At 36.3% G+C, this 18,230-nt stretch overlaps 1 protein-coding gene across 1 annotated transcript in view; it reads right to left on the bottom strand.

Moving 5' to 3' along the window:
- Positions 1 to 1,434: 1,434 nt before the first annotated feature.
- Positions 1,435 to 18,230, bottom strand: part of LOC143293736 (uncharacterized) — a 52,686-nt gene continuing 35,890 nt past the window's right edge. The window contains exons 17-20 of the mRNA XM_076604942.1: positions 17,481 to 17,632; positions 15,524 to 15,669; positions 13,658 to 13,838; positions 1,435 to 12,668 (exon numbers count right to left, since the gene is read on the bottom strand). Of these exons, the coding sequence (XP_076461057.1) occupies positions 12,382 to 12,668; positions 13,658 to 13,838; positions 15,524 to 15,669; positions 17,481 to 17,632 (766 nt within the window). The 3' untranslated portion in view covers positions 1,435 to 12,381. The remainder of the gene's footprint in view (positions 12,669 to 13,657; positions 13,839 to 15,523; positions 15,670 to 17,480; positions 17,633 to 18,230) is intronic.

Raw genomic sequence — 18,230 nt, 5'->3', positions numbered from 1 at the left:
TCATAACTTGTTCATGCCTGATCATATGCCTGTGTTCTATGTACTTGAATTGTGCATGCTTATTGCGCTCTTCATGCTTCATTTGTTTCTGGTTACTTTATACACTTGGTTTGATATTTTCAAATGTTGGCGACTCTTCCCTTAAATTCCTTCCAGCTTTGGCTCTTTTTGTATATACTTTTGGTTCTGATTTAAATGTTGTTTTTTTGGGGTTTTTTTAGAAGTAATCTTTCACATTTTTCCATCTTGGACTTTTTTTTTTTGTAAAGTGAAGTGAAAATCATGTTGCAATATGAAAAGAAAAAAGTGATGAAGTGGTGTGTTGTGCACCTTCATGATATCAAATGTTTTGTTGCCTTGTAAAATTGGCTTTATGTATACACAGGCTGTATCTCATACATACCGCTTTGTTCATTTTATGTTGCATAACCATTCAAATTTAAATCAGTTAAAATATATATTGTTCATGGTGTTTTTATTCTTGTTGTTATCGGTGTTTTTTTTTCCTATTTTCTTTTCTCGGTTCCTTTTTTTTCTGTATGTGTTACTTGATTAAATACCCTTCCACCTTAATTGTCACTGAAGTGCACAGCAGTTACTTAATGTGTCAATGGTGTGATTCCTCCTCAGTGATCTATGTAAACTACACATAATAGAGCTGTTAATGATGATGTTGATGATGATAACAGAACCTCAATGTAGACTTACCCAGAGAACATAACAGATGAGCTCATGATACAGCCGTGAGAAATGTTTTTCCATGTGCACCAACATAGCTGAACACTTATAAGCCTTGTCTTCATAACTTGTTCATGCCTGATCATATGCCTGTGTTCTATGTACTTGAATTGTGCATGCTTATTGCGCTCTTCATGCTTCATTTGTTTCTGGTTACTTTATACACTTGGTTTGATATTTTCAAATGTTGGTGACTCTTCCCTTAAATTCCTTCCAGCTTTGGCTCTTTTTGTATATACTTTTGGTTCTGATTTAAATGTTGTTTTGGGGGGTTTTTTAGAAGTAATCTTTCACATTTTTCCATCTTGGACTGTTTTTTTGTAAAGTGAAGTGAAAATCATGTTGAAATATGAAAAAAAAAAGTGATGAAGTGGTGTGTTGTGCACCTTCATGATATCAAATGTTTTGTTGCCTTGTAAAATTGGCTTTATGTATACACAGGCTGTATCTCATACATACCGCTTTGTTCATTTTATGTTGCATAACCATTCAAATTTAAATCAGTTAAAATATATATTGTTCATGGTGTTTTTATTCTTGTTGTTATCGGTGATTTTTTTTCCTATTTTCTTTTCTCTGTTCCTTTTTTTTCTGTATGTGTTACTTGATTAAATACCCTTCCACCTTAATTGTCACTGAAGTGCACAGCAGTTACTTAATGTGTCAATGGTGAGATTAATGTGAGATTAATGGTGACTCTTCCCTTAAATTCCTTCCAGCTTTGGCTCTTTTTGTATATACTTTTGGTTCTGATTTAAATGTTGTTTTTTGTTTTTGTTAGAAGTAATCTTTCACATTTTTCCATCTTGGACTTTTTTTTTTGTAAAGTGAAGTAAAAATCATGTTGCAATATGAAAAAAAAAAAAAAGTGATGAAGTGGTGTGTTGTGCACCTTCATGATATCAAATGTTTTGTTGCCTTGTAAAATTGGCTTTATGTATACACAGGCTGTATCTCATACATACCGCTTTGTTCATTTTATGTTGCATAACCATTCAAATTTAAATCAGTTAAAATATATATTGTTCATGGTGTTTTTATTCTTGTTGTTATCGGTGATTTTTTTTCCTATTTTCTTTTCTCTGTTCCTTTTTTTTCTGTATGTGTTACTTGATTAAATACCCTTCCACCTTAATTGTCACTGAAGTGCACAGCAGTTACTTAATGTGTCAATGGTGTGATTCCTCCTCAGTGATCTATGTAAAATACACATAATAGAGCTGTTAATGATGATGTTGATGATGATAACAGAACCTCAATGTAGACTTACCCAGAGAACATGAACAGATGAGCTCATGATACAGCCGTGAGAAATGTTTTTCCATGTGCACCAGCATAGCTGAACACTTATAAGCCTTTTCTTCATAACTTGTTCATGCCTGATCATATGCCTGTGTTCTATGTACTTGAATTGTACATGCTTATTGCGCTCTTCCTGCTTCATTTGTTTCTGGTTACTTTATACACTTGGTTTGATATTTTCAAATGTTGGCGACTCTTCCCTTAAATTCCTTCCAGCTTTGGCTCTTTTTGTATATACTTTTGGTTCTGATTTAAATGTTGTTTTTTGTTTTTTTTAGAAGTAATCTTTCACATTTTTCCATCTTGGACTTTTTTTGTAAAGTGAAGTGAAAATCTTGTTGCAATATGAAAAAAAAAAAAAGTGATGAAGTGGTGTGTTGTGCACCTTCATGATATCAAATGTTTTGTTGCCTTGTAAATTTGGCTATCTCATACACACCACTTTGTTCACTTTATGTTGCATAACCATTCAAATTTAAATCAGTTTAAATATAGATTGTTCATGGTGATTTTATTCTTCTTGTTATTGGTGATTTTTTTTCCTTTTTTTTTTCTCTGTTAATTTTTTTTCTTTTCTTTACGTGTTACTTGATTAAATAGCCTTCCACATTAATTGTCACTGAACTGGACAGCAATGACTTAGTGTGTCGATGGTGTGATTCTTCCACAGTGATATATGTGAAATACACATAATGGAGTTGTAAATGATGATGATGATGATGATTCAGTAATTAAAAAATATATATATAACCTTTGAAAAGGAAAGAAAAAAAAATAAAACAAAACAAAACCCCTGTGTGTAAACTGCCTTGTAAATGCCCAGTATCTGGTAAAATCACACTCCACTCCCCCACCCCACCGCCACCCCCACTGGGTTAAATACTGTGCATAGGGTAAAATACCATGTTGATAAGGGATGTAAATATCAAACTAGAATCTGTTTTTGGACTTAGCTGAATGTTTGGTTCCTAATATTGGGTTCTGTGACTGACACACTGCCCCAGTGGGATTGTGTTCTGTCACAAGAATACAACAATGAACATCGCATTGGTGATTGATATGTTAGCCAAGATCTACGTATGTGTAACATTGGTATTTGTTTAGATTACTTTCAGATGCACTTGGATTTATTTAACAATGGTGGAGAAGTGTTATTTAGGATTTTTGCTCTTAGAAATGATCCCAAAACTACATAAACAGAAAAGTTGTTTCCTTACATTTACTTCATTCATTCTCCTTTGTATCAAGAGATGAGTCAGAACCATGGTTTAGTCTGTAGTCTTAGGGGTTGTAAGAGGATAGATTTCTTGTTTTTCGTTGTTGTTGTTTTTGTTTTTTGTTTTTTTCAGAAAAGTATAGGTGACTTAAACAGGGCATGAGCAGTGTTCGTGGTAAATCAAAAAGATTCTGAGAGTGGGTCTTGTGGTCAATCAAATCAACACCTGTGTTGGCTAAGAATTAGATGATTGTGCCTACTACTTTTATTTTCTTGATATTTGCTTTTTATTCCTTTTGTGTAACACTGGGATGTTCTCTGTTCTTAAATATGCTGCCTACTTTGGAGGTTGTTGTTTATCACTGTTGTTTATACTTTGGTGATTTTTCTTTATTACTGAAGTCTGATTTGTATTTCTTGGGTGCTGTTGTTGTTATATTGAGTCTGTTCTACTTTGATCAGCTGAACCCAATCATGATCACATTAATCCCAAGTGTTTTTTGGTGTCCTGAATAGATCAAGAACCCCTAAGAACAAGAACAAGAACAAAAAACTTTAATCTCCAGGCCTCTGGCCCCTAGAAAAAGGTCAAAAGTACACAATATGATGATCATGCAGCCACAACAAAATGTAAAATACATTCTAACTTAAACCAGTAGAACAAAAGTGCTTCTTGTGCATAGTAAATTAATTCTGAATTTCTTCATTGCTGTCAAAGAATTCCTATGGCATCTTCAGGCCATTAAATATATAAATGCAGAGTTTACAAATACTGTAAACAGAACCATTCTTCAGCGAGTGAACATACGATTGACCTTCAGAGTTCAGATGTTTTTGCCGCAGGTTATTGTAAAGGAAACAAATGTTTATAAAATGGTTTTCATCTTCGACTACATTACAGCGTTTACATGTGTAATTTGAATTACATTTGAATGTTCTCCTGAAAAATAAATCATTTAATGGGAGCAAACCAATTCATAATTTTATCAAACGGTCCCTAAAACACTTTTTATCCACAAAGTCAAATATTGCTCACACTGAAAACCAGTTTTAAACAGTCTGTAATTATGATATATTATGATATAGATATATATATATATCTTTAGACATTACTGACTCGTCCCACTCTTGCATAATTATATCTTTCATTCTTTGCTTAAAGAATGACAAAAAAGTTTGCTCACAACCAGCCATATCTAAACCCCTACGATATCTAATGAACTGATCTAAATGGAAGACTTGTTAGGATGTATGAAGCTTATTTGGGGAGTTATGTCAAGTGGTTGAGTTCCATAAGGAGACATGTTTTTTTTTTTACCTGTTTATATCTTTGGAAAGACAAGCTGCATTACTGGTTAATGGTGTCTGTGTCTATACTGAGCAAGATTAACAGAAATCGACTAGCATGGGTTGTGAGTAAACTCTTGTATTTGGTTTATGCTTTCTTGGGAACTATGATTTTTAGAAACAAAGTTTTGTGTCAGTTGAACTGTGATGTTAATGTTGTATCACAAGAACAATGAGAGACCCTTTTAAGCTGATGTGGTATTGCACATTTAAATGCAACAAACATGTGGTTGATTTGGAAACTGTGGTTTGTATCAGTGTACACCCAGTGTGTGTGTTATTGATTTATGCAGTGATGTTGTGGGAACAATGTAGGTATTGAGTTAACAAAACAATTGCAGAGATGTGTGTGCAGTAACTGTGTAAAATCTTTTGGCTAGCTGCTCCTGGAGTTATTATCAGGTGTGATCTATCTATTTTGTATGTTAGGTGGTGGCAGTGATATTCAAGGTGAACAAATAGAAAGGCAAACTTAACTGTGTGGTTGACAGGAACTGATGAACACTGAGATTTTGTATCAGTCATATCTGTCTGTCTCTCTAGATACCTATCAATCTGTCTAGATATATATGTATGTAGAGAGAGAGAGAGAGAGAGAGAGAGATGCACAGTATTTTTTGTAACTGATTGCTGGTAATGTGTAAGCTAAACAGAGCTTGTCCTTTGCATGGATCTCTTGAGAAGAGTGAATACTGTTGGACGAGTACCTGTCCTCTACCTGTGAGCCTACCCTTCTACCCTACCCATTCTTCTTCCCATTCTTTTTCCAACAACCTCCCTGTTACACTTGCATTATATTTCAGAATATACTGATTTTATCATCAGTAAGTGAATGCTTAACTTGGTAATATCTGAGACCATATCCTATTGCCATTATCAGTGTTATGTGGATGGCTATTTTTTTTTTTTATATATGCAACTTATTTTATGTAGGTTTTTATTTGCAGACAGTATTTTAGAATTTTACCATTATGAATTATATTTTTATGTGGGTGTTTTATATATATATATTTTTTTAACCCTCAGAACTATTGGTATTTCTGATGGCAGAATGATTTTTATTGGTATTTCTGAAGGTAGAATGATTTTTTTTTATGGCATGCATGCACACACACGAATGTACATCTTTAAATCCAAGTGAATAAAACTGAAAATGAAGTTAAGATATTGTTGACCACTCATACATACACACGTGTGTGCGCGCACATGCCTCCGACCCATAAGCACAGAATATGCAGACTCTCTCTCTCTCACACACACACTCTGTCTTATGTTCACCCTACAGTTAACTAGTTTTCTTTTGTTTTGTTTTTTTATTACTCTTCTCTCTTTTTTCACTCTTTTCTTCATGATTAGGCCCCCCTTTATGCAGCACTGTACAAGCTTTACAATACATTGAAGGTAACCCTTAAAATTCACTGTTACAAAATTGTAATTGTTTCAGCTAAATTTGCATCAGCTAATTATCTAAGTAGGTATAGATTTTGCGTGTTGAATCAGAACAAACATCATGCATGCACTGGATATCACTGTATCACCATAGTAAATGACCCGGCAGCTAGTGTCTAGAGTCACCATCCTTTGGTGGGAGGTCTCAGTTAAGACCATGGTGACCGTACAGTTGAGACGAACAACATATTCGGCAATGACATATATCTAAGTTAGGGCCAATGCCAATATAGTTCGTTACCTCAACTCTACTCCTCTCAGTCAAAACGACTACATGTATGTGAACAAAAATGACTACCGTTGGAAAACCACACAATTCTGTAAGTGTTTTTTCTGTTATTTATAAAGTCTTGCAAAAATTTTATTTCTTCTCCAGTTTAAATTGATGCAAGTACTGTTTACCAAAATATAAATGAAGTAAAAGGTAGCATGATTGTGCATATTCCCATCATATGCAAGTAAGGGCTTTTGTTCGATGCATATTTAAAACATTTGCACATTTTTTTTTGTTTTACAATAGTTCAAAAACGTATTACAAATAAGAAAACCATCCTATGCAATATAAAAAAAAAATAGTTATCATCATCCACTTTACCCATCTCTTTAAGAATTCCATTTGTTCCTATTCATCTGCACATATTAATGATATAATATCAATAATAGCAATAAATCTTTATTTTGTCATTATTATTATTATCTATAATGTTGATGATGATGACAGTCAGGCAGATTTTAAAACAACAACAAAATAATAGGCAGATTTCAAAACAACAACAAAATAATAGGCAGATTTCAAAACAACAACAAAATAATAGGCAGATTTCAAAACAACAACAAAATAATAGGCAGATTTCAAAACAACAACAAAATAATAACCTCAAAAGAGACAACTGACCAACTCAAAAGAGATTTCATAATGTAAAAAAAAAAAAGTCCAAATGAGAAAACCATGATGGATTACCTTCCATTTCTCCTGATATCTAAATTCTAGTTGGTGCTGGAATGAAAGGGGGAAGTGGAACAGAAAATACTGTATCAAGTTTGTAAGATAAACACAGGCAGAGAGTGCACATAATTAATATTATACTCTCTTAACATTCAGTTAGCGCACGTCTCCCTTGAAAATAACGCGTTTATCGGTCCACGTGTAAAAGTTGATGTGCATGTGTGTGTGTGTGTGTGTTCTTCAGTTTAACGCCTATCTACATATTGTGATTTTAGACGTGTGTGTGTGTGTGTGTGTGTTCGTTCTTTGGTTTAGCGTCTTTTCACTATCAGTAATATTAGACGATTAAAAAAAAAAAAAAAAAGGGAGGGGGGGCAGGGGAGGGGAGAGGGAAGAGGAAAACAGAAAAGGTAGAAAACTACAAAAAAAAATGCATAACTAACATGCAATTACACTTAACAGTAACAATTAAATAATGATAATAATAATCAGAAACCATTAACACAATTCTGAAGTACATTAAAGGAATGTAGAAATAGGGCTATGAACTAATGCCTGTGAAAGTTCGACCATAAGAACCTCATCAGAAATAATATAATAATAATAATAATAATATTTTATTTTTATATAGTGCTATAATACAAGCATAAGCAAACTTTAAGTGCTTTACAATCCAGTACCTAAAGTGAAACAAGAAAGCATATAAAAAGTAGTAGAAACATAAAACAGAATCAGCAGTATTATAAAAACACAATGCATAAAACTCAAAGTAACATACTATCAAAACTACAACTGTTACACTTCAACACTCACACTAACACACACACACAGACACACACATGATTAGACGGCTGACAGCAATTTTCACTTAAAATACATACATGTAGAAAGGAACATAATTGTAATCTGCATGCCACAGATTTTGTAAAAATTGTAAAATAAAATTTTGGACAGACAAGGTAAAAGGGGTAAAAATCGGGTCATTCTCCCTTTTGAACCACACCACCACCATCCATCTACCCACCCCCATTCTCTCTACTCTCCCATCACACACACTCACACAACACTATTTGAGTTATGACAAGTATTTTTAAAGAGATAAGTTTCAAGATTTGTTTTAAAGGTAGATAGATGAGTTGTTTGTCTGAGAGCAATAGGCAGAGAATTCCAAGTTGTTGGGCCAAAGACGACCTCTTTCCACAGGAGTTAAGGAAGTATCGGGGAACAGTTAGCTGGGAGGAATCAAGAGATCTCAATGTTCTGTTTGGCAAGTACGGGTTAACAAACTCAGAAAGATATGAGGGTGTGGTATCACAATTCAGGCACTGAAAGCTTAGACAGGCAGCTTTATATTCAATTCTGGCTTGAACAGGCAACCAATGAAGTGTCCGCAGGAGAGCAGTAGCGCTCTCTCTCCTCGACTTTTTAAGGACGAGTCAAGCTGTACTATTCTGCATTCTCTAAATAACTTTCCAAAAATCATCTGCAGAATAGTTATTCTCTTTGAAATACTTGGGCAAAAAGGTACATAACTGCTGACAGTGAAACACACAATGATGCAAGCTGAACTGGTTACCACAGATGCAGGTAACATTTTTACTATACCTTGTCTTCAGCGCATCAAGTTTTATATGGAAGAAAGTAGAGGTTATTAATCTTGTATTGCAAGCTGATGGATTTGGTATCTTTTCTTTAATAATATTATCAGGGAATAATGTCCCTTATGTTTTCAAAACTTTTCCTTCCATCAGTTATGAAATCAACCTCATGCTGATTTTTCTAACAAAGTGTATGCTTCTTTTACGGAAAGATGGATATGTATTTTTGTTGATTTTTCTGAATCTTGTGTTCCTCTTTTAGCTGCTTTATCAGCAGTTTCATTGCCATGAATGCCCACATGAGAAGGCACCCAACAAAAACTGACCTCAGTCCCTTTAATCCTCAAAGATTTGCCTCAATAACTAAGTCAGGTCTTGTTTCAAGGCTAAATAATTCTAGAGCATAAAGTACTGAGAGTGATTTGGAATCAACAAAGAATGCTATTTTCAAGTAAACTATTTGATGGCTCACTAAGTAGTTCAGAGCTTGTATAATAGCAATTAACTCAGCCATGAATATGGAAAGATGTTTTCCAATATCCAATAAAGTAAGATTTTTCAACTTTAAAAGCAGGAACATAGAAATCTGCACCAGCACACTTGTCATCAAGAACAGATCCATCTGTAAATATATGGAGATGATTCTGATAATTTTCTGCTATATCAGTTCTGGCAGTACTTGTCATGACATTGATGTTTTCTTCCTTTTTTGTTTCAGAATAACTGATAACAAAATCTGCTTTCAACATTTCCCAAAAAGGAACAGGAGTATGATGTGGGTTTGGAGCTAACTCTTTCATGTTAACATCAGATTCTTTTAACAAATTTGAAACAAGTTGCAACTGTTTCTTGTAATGAAATGGCTTTAGCTCTTTTAGGAAAATCAATGTCAGATCTTACTGTCAGTTCATCAGCAATGAAATTTTTTGTTATTGAAGTGTATTCACAGTGAATTTTGCTGCTGCTAACTCACGATGTTCATTTAAAGGAACAATTCCAGATGTTTTGTATGTTTCCTGGTTGGATGCATGAGAGGGCACTCCGAGGGCAATTTTGATAGCCTTACAGTCTACACTTTGAATCTTTTGTAATAGATATTTAGGTGCACTGAGAAATATTTCTTGTGCATAGGCTGTCTTAGATCCTACAAGGGCCATGGAAAGATGAACTAATGGTTTTGTATCCATTCTCCAGGGAAAGAAGCTTATAATTTTCATAAAATTGATACTTTTCCTTGCCTTTGTTAAGACTCAGACTAAGACTATTTTTTCCATTCATTTCCTGACATGTGAGGTCAAAGTAATAGGCCTATAGCTATTCTTATTATGTTTAGGTTTTCCTGCTTTTAAAACCGGTACAACTATTGATGTTTTCCATATCTGTGGTGCACTACCAGATATCCAACATTTCTGATATATTTTGTGTAGGAAAATGACACATTTAAAAAAAATGTGTTTTAGCATCTCATTAGATAGTGCATTGATGCCAGCTGAACTTTTTTTATTGCTAAGGGAAGCAAACTCCTCATACGTAATAGGAGAATTAAACCACAAGTCATTTTGCAGAATGGGATCACTGTATAAAGCGCTATTTTCTTCTCTGACTCTGTGTGTTTTACACGCAGGTGATAAGCCTTCGTATTTGCTATTTTTCGCAAACATTTCAACAAAGATTTCTGCCTTATCCTGATCTGATAGAAACTTGTTTTGTGAGTCATTTGATATTGGACAACTTGGTAACTTTATTCCATTTTTCATTTTTGTCCAAACTTATTAAAATCTTTATGATCTGAAATTTCTTGAGAACAAAATGATGACTAATGAACTTTTTTAGCTTGGGCTACTGTCATATTACTCTGAGTGTTTGCTTTCTTCATTTCTTTGTGGTTTTGGGGCTTACTGTCCACGAGATAGTTCTTAAATGTTTCATTCTTGTAATTAACTGCCTTTTCACATGCATCATTCCACCAGACATTGCCTGAACGGTTACCTGACTTCAAAGCCTTTACTTTTGGGATCAAAATATCAGCTGTTGATAACAAAGTTTCCGTAAAATTTGAATACATTACATCTACACTCTCATTCTCAAGTTTTTCGAAATCGTGAGAGGTAAGAATGTTTTGAAATAAATCCCAATTTGCATTTTTATAGTCATATTTTGGAATTATGTCGACATTATCATCAGGCTGGTTATCATCATCAGCTATTGTAATGATGATAGGCACATGGTCGCTTCCCAATATGTCTTTATGTGTTTCCCAGGTACATGATGAGACTAACTCTGGGGATATTAGTTGTCAGGTCAATTGCTGTTGGTCTGTGTTTAGAGACGTCAGGAATTCTATTAACACTACCATCATTCATAAGATGAAAGGGGCTGTCAGTGATATTTTCTATTAACCGATTGCTTGTCACAGTTTTACAGTCCTTTTCCCAGAATGGAGCATGGGGATTGAAATCACCCGCTATTACCCATTTACCAGGCTGTTGTTCTTGTAATGTTCTAAGCCACTCAGCATTTCGATCGTTTGGACCTTTCGGAAGATAAATGGAAAGTACGTTAAGAACTAGCTTGTTGCTAAATTTTACTGTAGCTGCACAAGAGTGTATGTCAAAGCTTGCAATAGATTTTGAAACAGGAGACTTGGATGGATTATACTGTAATTCCCTAAGTATATAAATAACAGTACTTATCTTCTTGCCCTCATTCCCAGTTTCATATACTGGTGGAAAATGAAAATTTGGAAGTTTGGGAAGCTTACATGCACTGATATTAAGTGTGTGTGTGTGTGTGTGTGTGTGTGTGTGCATGTGCATGTTCTGTCATCAATGGTGAATATACAATCACAGAAATATGTAACTTAAAATAGAGCATGGCTCTCAAGCAAGAGAAAGTAGTCAAGGAATATGAACACACCTCTCAAAACATCACTTATAATATTAGTGCCCTGCAATTATTCATAAAACAAACAATAAAATATAGCCATCCGGCAATCCATGACAAAAGGGTTATGCTTCAAAAACAAGTTTGAAAAAAGTGTTCACACCCGCTTTGAAAATGCACTCTTCAAATAATGTTAAGCGCACAGTCTGACACAAGTGATTTTGAAAGGGACAGTCTAGCCATTGTCACTAACTGGCAATGCAAAATGTATATCAGAGGACTGTGCACATGTGCACATCTGAACAAAATATGAACAGGAAAATCTCATTCTTTTTGCAAGCCTCACAGAATCCTGTTAATGTGTTACACAAACAAGAAAGACATACAAAGCCAATCATTTAAAATGCAGTCATCAACCTACGATGTAAAGGGTGTTTTGCGCATTCATGTATGAACAATTAGATGAAAAGTGTTGATACATAACACACTCCATATGTATTTCAGAAAACAATACATGGATTGTCTTATTTTCACATTATGTTGCTTGATGCAAATTAGCAAATCAAAGTGTCCTTAATTCTATGCTGATGCTAAGTATACTGTCTATCGACACCTGATAAAAATGTGTCCACCTTGACCTTGAAAAAAGTTGATTACAAAAAAAGAAAAAAAAAAGAGGCAACACAGCAAAACAACTTCAATTATTTCATACTAAATCAACAGACCCTAACACCTCCTTCCCCCCCCCCCCCCTCCCGCCACACTGTACTCAACTTGTCTCTATATGCTTTTGTCTGCATGAGTGATCTGTCAACATCTTGCTACCCCGCCTACAATCCCTCCTTTACTATTCCTGCACCCTATAATTCCATCACAGAATGCACTCATGAATGAGCAGTACATCACTGGTCCTTGAAAACAATTCTGTATTCTGGGTAGGCCTGCATGTCACTGTAGGTGACAAAAATTGTAGGACTGTTCACGTCATCGACAGTGCTGTTGTAGCGCTTGCCACCTGGTGTCTTCTCCGGCGGGCTGCGCATACTCTGGTCTCCCTTTGTGTACTCTCCAACAAGCACGCTGCACCGGAACATGTGGCGTTGTTGGGACAGGTCAGCTTTTGCATACTCGTCACGACTGGAGTATGCTGCGGTGGTTGTGAAGTATGATCCTTGCCCATATGCACACTCTGTCAAAATTCAATCAAACTGTCTTCATTCAATAGCTGTGCTGATAAATTACAACAGTTCTATTATTTTACAGAGCTCTCATGAAACAAATATTGCATTCTTGAAGTCCTTAACAATGGCAAAACTGCAATAAAAGCAAACTGTTTGAAGTAAAACCACGTCACACAAAAAAGCACATCATTCAATATTGCCCTCCCCTTTTTTCATTTTAACCAGTCACCTCTCCATGCCACACCTCTTCTATTTGGTACATTCCAACCCCTCCTCCCCCTCTCATAAGAAGAACTCCAAACTTCCGTGCAACACTTCACACACACACACACACACACAAAACGATTTTCAGCAATATCCTGGTAACTACTGTGATTATTCAACAATGTGTAAATTGCATAAGTCGATCCAATCATATCTTTTGCTCACCATAAAAAAAACATTTGTTGTAGGATTGAAACATGCTGGGATTTTGAATGCACAGCTGGGCAGTCATGGCCACAATGGACTGGCATTTCACATATGCCCAAGCAACTTACACATTCTAATGGAATGGTAAGCAATTTCATTCTTACTGTACCCCATTTATAATGTGCAACAGACATGGTGATGGTGTAGTTAGTGTCATTCTGTGTGATGCATCCAGAATTTTCTTTTTCTTTTAACTGCAGACAAGGAATGGAATGTCATGCTGTTTGTAAACCACAACTCAGTGAAACATGAGCCTGGCTAGGGAACAGAAATGACTCAAGAAAACCTTGCTGATCTGGAGGCTTCACAAACAGAAATGTCCTGTGGAATGAGGGAAAAGTAAAATGCCTTTCCCCATGGACACAACACCCTGCCGAAACAGGCCCTGAGCCCTGGTGACTGGTGAACACTGGATCACAAGTCCAAAACATAACTGACTGCCACAGTGCCTCTTAAACTTTTTTTAAAATAAAACATCTATTTTATCATCAAAACACAGTGACAAATACAAAAAGACTTAACCCACTTTGAAGCGTGCTGAAGCTTCTGTTAAATCCATAGCGGATGATTCCATCCACTGCTTCTGATTTAGCTCCATGCCAGAGTTTGGTCAACTCGCACGTCTGCTTTGGTGGCATGGAGGTCTCCATTTTTTGCTTCAAAGTTTGGTACTGTTTGTACAGGGTCAGGTTTTGTATCCGTTCAATCTGAAACCATACATCCAATGAAGTGACTTTTGCAGACAAGCAAAACACAGAGGATATTCTACATGAGTCAAAAATGAATAATAAAAAAAAAAAACACACGAAAGAGCATAAAAGAAAGAAAGAAAAATGAAAGAGGCAAGGCCGTCAAGACTCACTTGTGATATGCACTTCATCCAATAAAGTAATGATGAGGAAAAAAGAGAGAGAGAAAAGTCACTAGAAATGTGTCCTGTGTTAAGTATTATGAAGCTGAACAAAAAGTGTGTTGGGAGTGGCACTGAACCATGCAACACTCTGAAGCAAAGATTTACCACAGGGCCAAAACACGTATGACCACACTTATTCAAAATTATTATCTAAACCTATGTCTGTTTTTTGCATGGTAAATTTATTACTCTATTCAAGGTGATGATATTGTTTAAATCATTTTATTTTGATATATCTTGATTATTTAGGAAATTTCTTTAACGTTTGTGCTAAAGGAGATGTTGTCATCACCTTAGGCACATTGCAACATGCTACTGATTTCTCCAGAACTAGCAGACCAGCATATGCTGGGCCTGCTCATAGACACAGACACTAATATTCCCGTTTTTAGTGCCTATGGCCTACTGAAACTGAGCAGGTAAGCTATGCCTCAAAGGTGCCAGCTTCTTTTTTTTTCATTCTGGTAAATTCAGCATCTGCTTTAAAATATTCACATGCAGTAAACACGTCAATGGTGTAGAGTCATTCTAAGAGTTTTGTCCAGAATTTGTATTTCTTTTCTTTAAAGGCAATTGCAAATTGGGTCCAAGGAAGCTGATGGGTAAATTCAAAAACTTGTGCTGTTATTATTATTATTATTCTTTGCTGTATCCTTTCAAGTATCATATGTACTGATGAAAAGTGTTGGTGTGCTAATCTAATCCACCATTCTATGTATGTTGTATCTTTTTCATCTGTAATACTTATCGGCCTAGAAAAAATGTTTGATCAGTTTAAAGGTAACAGTACACTTGACGTATGCCACATTCAGCGAGAAGAGCCATCAGTTAAGTGCTATAAACATCTGCTCTCAGGTGAGCAGCATAATCTAAATTCAGAACACAGGCCATACTCGGAACAGTCTTAGAGTTTTGTTATGTTCAGACTGATAACTTTGTTATCAGCTCGCTGCATCACAAAAGTGGTCACGCCATAATTATGCTTGCTGCTTCCACTCAATGTAGTGTGCTGTGATTTATTTCTATTTCATCCTTCAGGTTGCCACTATTTAATATGTAATCATCACCAAATTAATCATTTGAGTGATACTATAGCTGAGAGCTGAGTCACCATGTTCAATGTGAATTGACTGAAGGGAAGTAACTTTTGTGTGTGTGTGATTGTTCTACCCAACTCCAATTATCTTTTCACTTTTCCAATCAGAAAAACAAATAACCATAAATCTAAATTATGTTAAATTGATCAGTATGAGCAATATTTTTCTTAATTGGTATGAACAATATTTTTCTTAAAGTGAAGAGGTACACATACGAACCTTTAAATTGTGCTTTGAGCACTTAAAATGGTTTTTAAATAACAATTTATAGAATATTTATTTTTTAGATAAATGTACTTCAGAATGGTTACAGGAATTTGAACTGCTGGGCCACCCGACCCATTTGGTACAAACCATTACATGAGAAAAGAAAAAAAATCACCCTCTGAATTTTTGTGGCTGGCCTCTGCAAGCTTTGCATGAAAGTCTTTGCGACACCTTGGTATTCTGGTGATGAGGGTGATAGTGGCACAACATCCACCATGCCCTGCATACTGGACCAGGTTTTGGGAGGCTGCACTTCCACACCTGTACCAACATTCAGCACTGTGATGAAGATTCAGTGCATTGTCATAAGTACCACTTATTATCACCCCCGAAAACAGAGAATAGCTGCCTACAATGCGGGGTAAAAACGGTCATACACGTAAAAGCCAACTCATGTGATATACGAGTGAATGTGGGAGTGGCAGCCCACGAATGAAGAAGAAAAAGAATAAGTCATAAGTACAGAATACATGTGGAATGGTTCCACAGATACAATGACACAGTCAGAGAAAGCAAGAGAGAGACAGACAGACGGACAAATGGAGAGAGAAGGGTGTGGGGTTATTTCTTGGTCAAAAAAAAAAAAAAAAAAAATTCCACAGGCTCACCCATCCACACTGTATGAGCTCAACTCAACTGAGTGCAGCAAAATGAAAAGTAATTTCCTGGTTATTGCTTGAATGCCACCTGGAAGGGTGTTCTTCTGAACTTACACCTCTGTCAGTCCACTTTTCTGACGCTTCTGGAACGCATGGGGATGAAGAAGGGATTAATCATAGTGCAAAGTGGCCAGCTTTTAAAAAAAACAAAAGGAATCAAAAATCACTCTTGTCCCCTCACATACAGATGGGGAACCTCACAAAAAGGATACAGCTTGTGATCATTCAGGTCCAAGCGCTAAGAGTTAGTAAAGGAATGGAATCCCCAACCATCCGAACCAACCCCTCTTCAATCCCACTAACACCAGAGGAGGACAAACCGCAGGATTATAATATCAGGCTTCTTTGGTATTTGGAATGGAACACTCAACCGTGTTGATGGGAGAGCTCAAAAACATTGTTTCCTCTATTTCCTCCATGAAAACACACCCATAGTTCTGCACAGGAGGAATCTGGCAAGGCAGTAAGTTCCTTCTTACTCAGCACATCTACTGTCTAGACAGAAAGGTCAAATATCCAAAGGAACACTTTTTTGTCGTTGTTACCATATTCTATTTGGCATTTTCATGGCATTACAATCATGCTGAGTCCCCCATACACAGCCAAACTCCCAGATTCAGCTGTAGCAGTCCCAGTACACAAAGTCCACAGGTATAGATCTATTGATGTTTGGTCACCAAAAGGCCACACACCAGTGCTGCTGAGTCACTTTGGTGGTGTTCAATGGCTGCTTTGATTCAACATATACAGGACATCATGTTCCTAGCCCTCCTGACTGACAACAATAATGGCTTGACTGGAGTGGAAACTGCCGACATGTCCGTCAAATAATAGTCCATCAAGAATATGCTGATGCTGAAGGCTTTGACAAAACCTGATCAAAAGCATGGAAGTGGAGGGGTATTTCAAACTGAGGTCATCATAAAAAGGAGGGCATAAAAGGCCACAGAATTTGGTACATTTTTTAAAATAATCTTCTTAGTTGATGGTGAATGATGAGGATGAGGATGATAATGCTTCATTATGAAAGCAGGGCATAAAAGGCCACAGAATTTGGTACAATATTTTTTCTATAGTTGATGGTAATGATGAGGATGATGATGATAATGCTGTGGAGTTCCCTTAATGTTACAAGACAAAGTTGTGCTCTGTGCTCCTTTCATAATATAATCCAGTGTCAACCAGGCCACAGTGTTATACAAGACATGTACAATGCCAATCAGGAAATTTGAGTGAAACATCTGAAGACTCATCTGTAAAGTGGATGACCCTTGACTTTGGGGTCCCAGTCATGAGCCCCAAACTCCACAATTACACACTCTAATCTATGGTCTCCCAGTTGTCAGTTCACATCACTAACAGTTTCACCATGTTGGCTGGAAGGATATAAATATGTAATTAGATGCGACTTACCTCTGATCTTGTTTTGTCGGATGACAGTGGGACGTGGCTTAGCTGCCTCTTCAGGATCTTCAGGAATTTCTTCCATTGTGGTGAAATCAATGGTGTAAGTCAGCCGTACGCCACCCACAAATTCATCAATCATCGATCTGGGCTTGCCTTCCCTTCATAACCACAGATCAATTCATCAGTTAATCAATCGATACTGCTGGTGATTGGAAAAAACCTGCATACAGACATGTCATTGTATGTGAGCATGCAGATGGGTGCATGAGTGCATATACATTTTCATACAGAGATGTTCATGTCAGTGCTGTAAAGTACATCTGACAAGGGGAGGGCGAGGTCAGTGTCTGACAAGAGGAGCGTGATTGCCCCTATAATAGATTCTGTCCCTACCCTTTTCCCAAAATAGCTCTTTTGCAGTCAGCTGTGCTATAAACATATATGATTTGATCTGTCCATTCCACCACACTCTGCTGCAATGTGTGTATGATTGATTATGAACTGAAGAAAAGGGAACAACAAATATGTCACATATGGACTGCAGGTGTCTGTGATACAATCTCTTCCTGAGTAAACAGTATTTTGTTGACTTATTCAGATCGTGTAACACAGAACTGCCCACACAACTTCAACTGTGAAGTTAAACCATGGATACAAAACCTCCTCTGTCACAATCACACAACGTCACCACAAATGCTGCAAATGCAATGCCCATTCTGGTTTTTCAATCTGAGCGTTCTGCCTGTAGCTGAACCA

This window comes from Babylonia areolata, chromosome 19 (genome assembly GCF_041734735.1).
Source record: "Babylonia areolata isolate BAREFJ2019XMU chromosome 19, ASM4173473v1, whole genome shotgun sequence".
Taxonomy (NCBI): Eukaryota; Metazoa; Mollusca; class Gastropoda; order Neogastropoda; family Buccinidae; genus Babylonia; species Babylonia areolata.
Note: the sequence above shows the minus strand (reverse complement) of the source record. Positions and strands in the feature narration are given on the sequence as shown.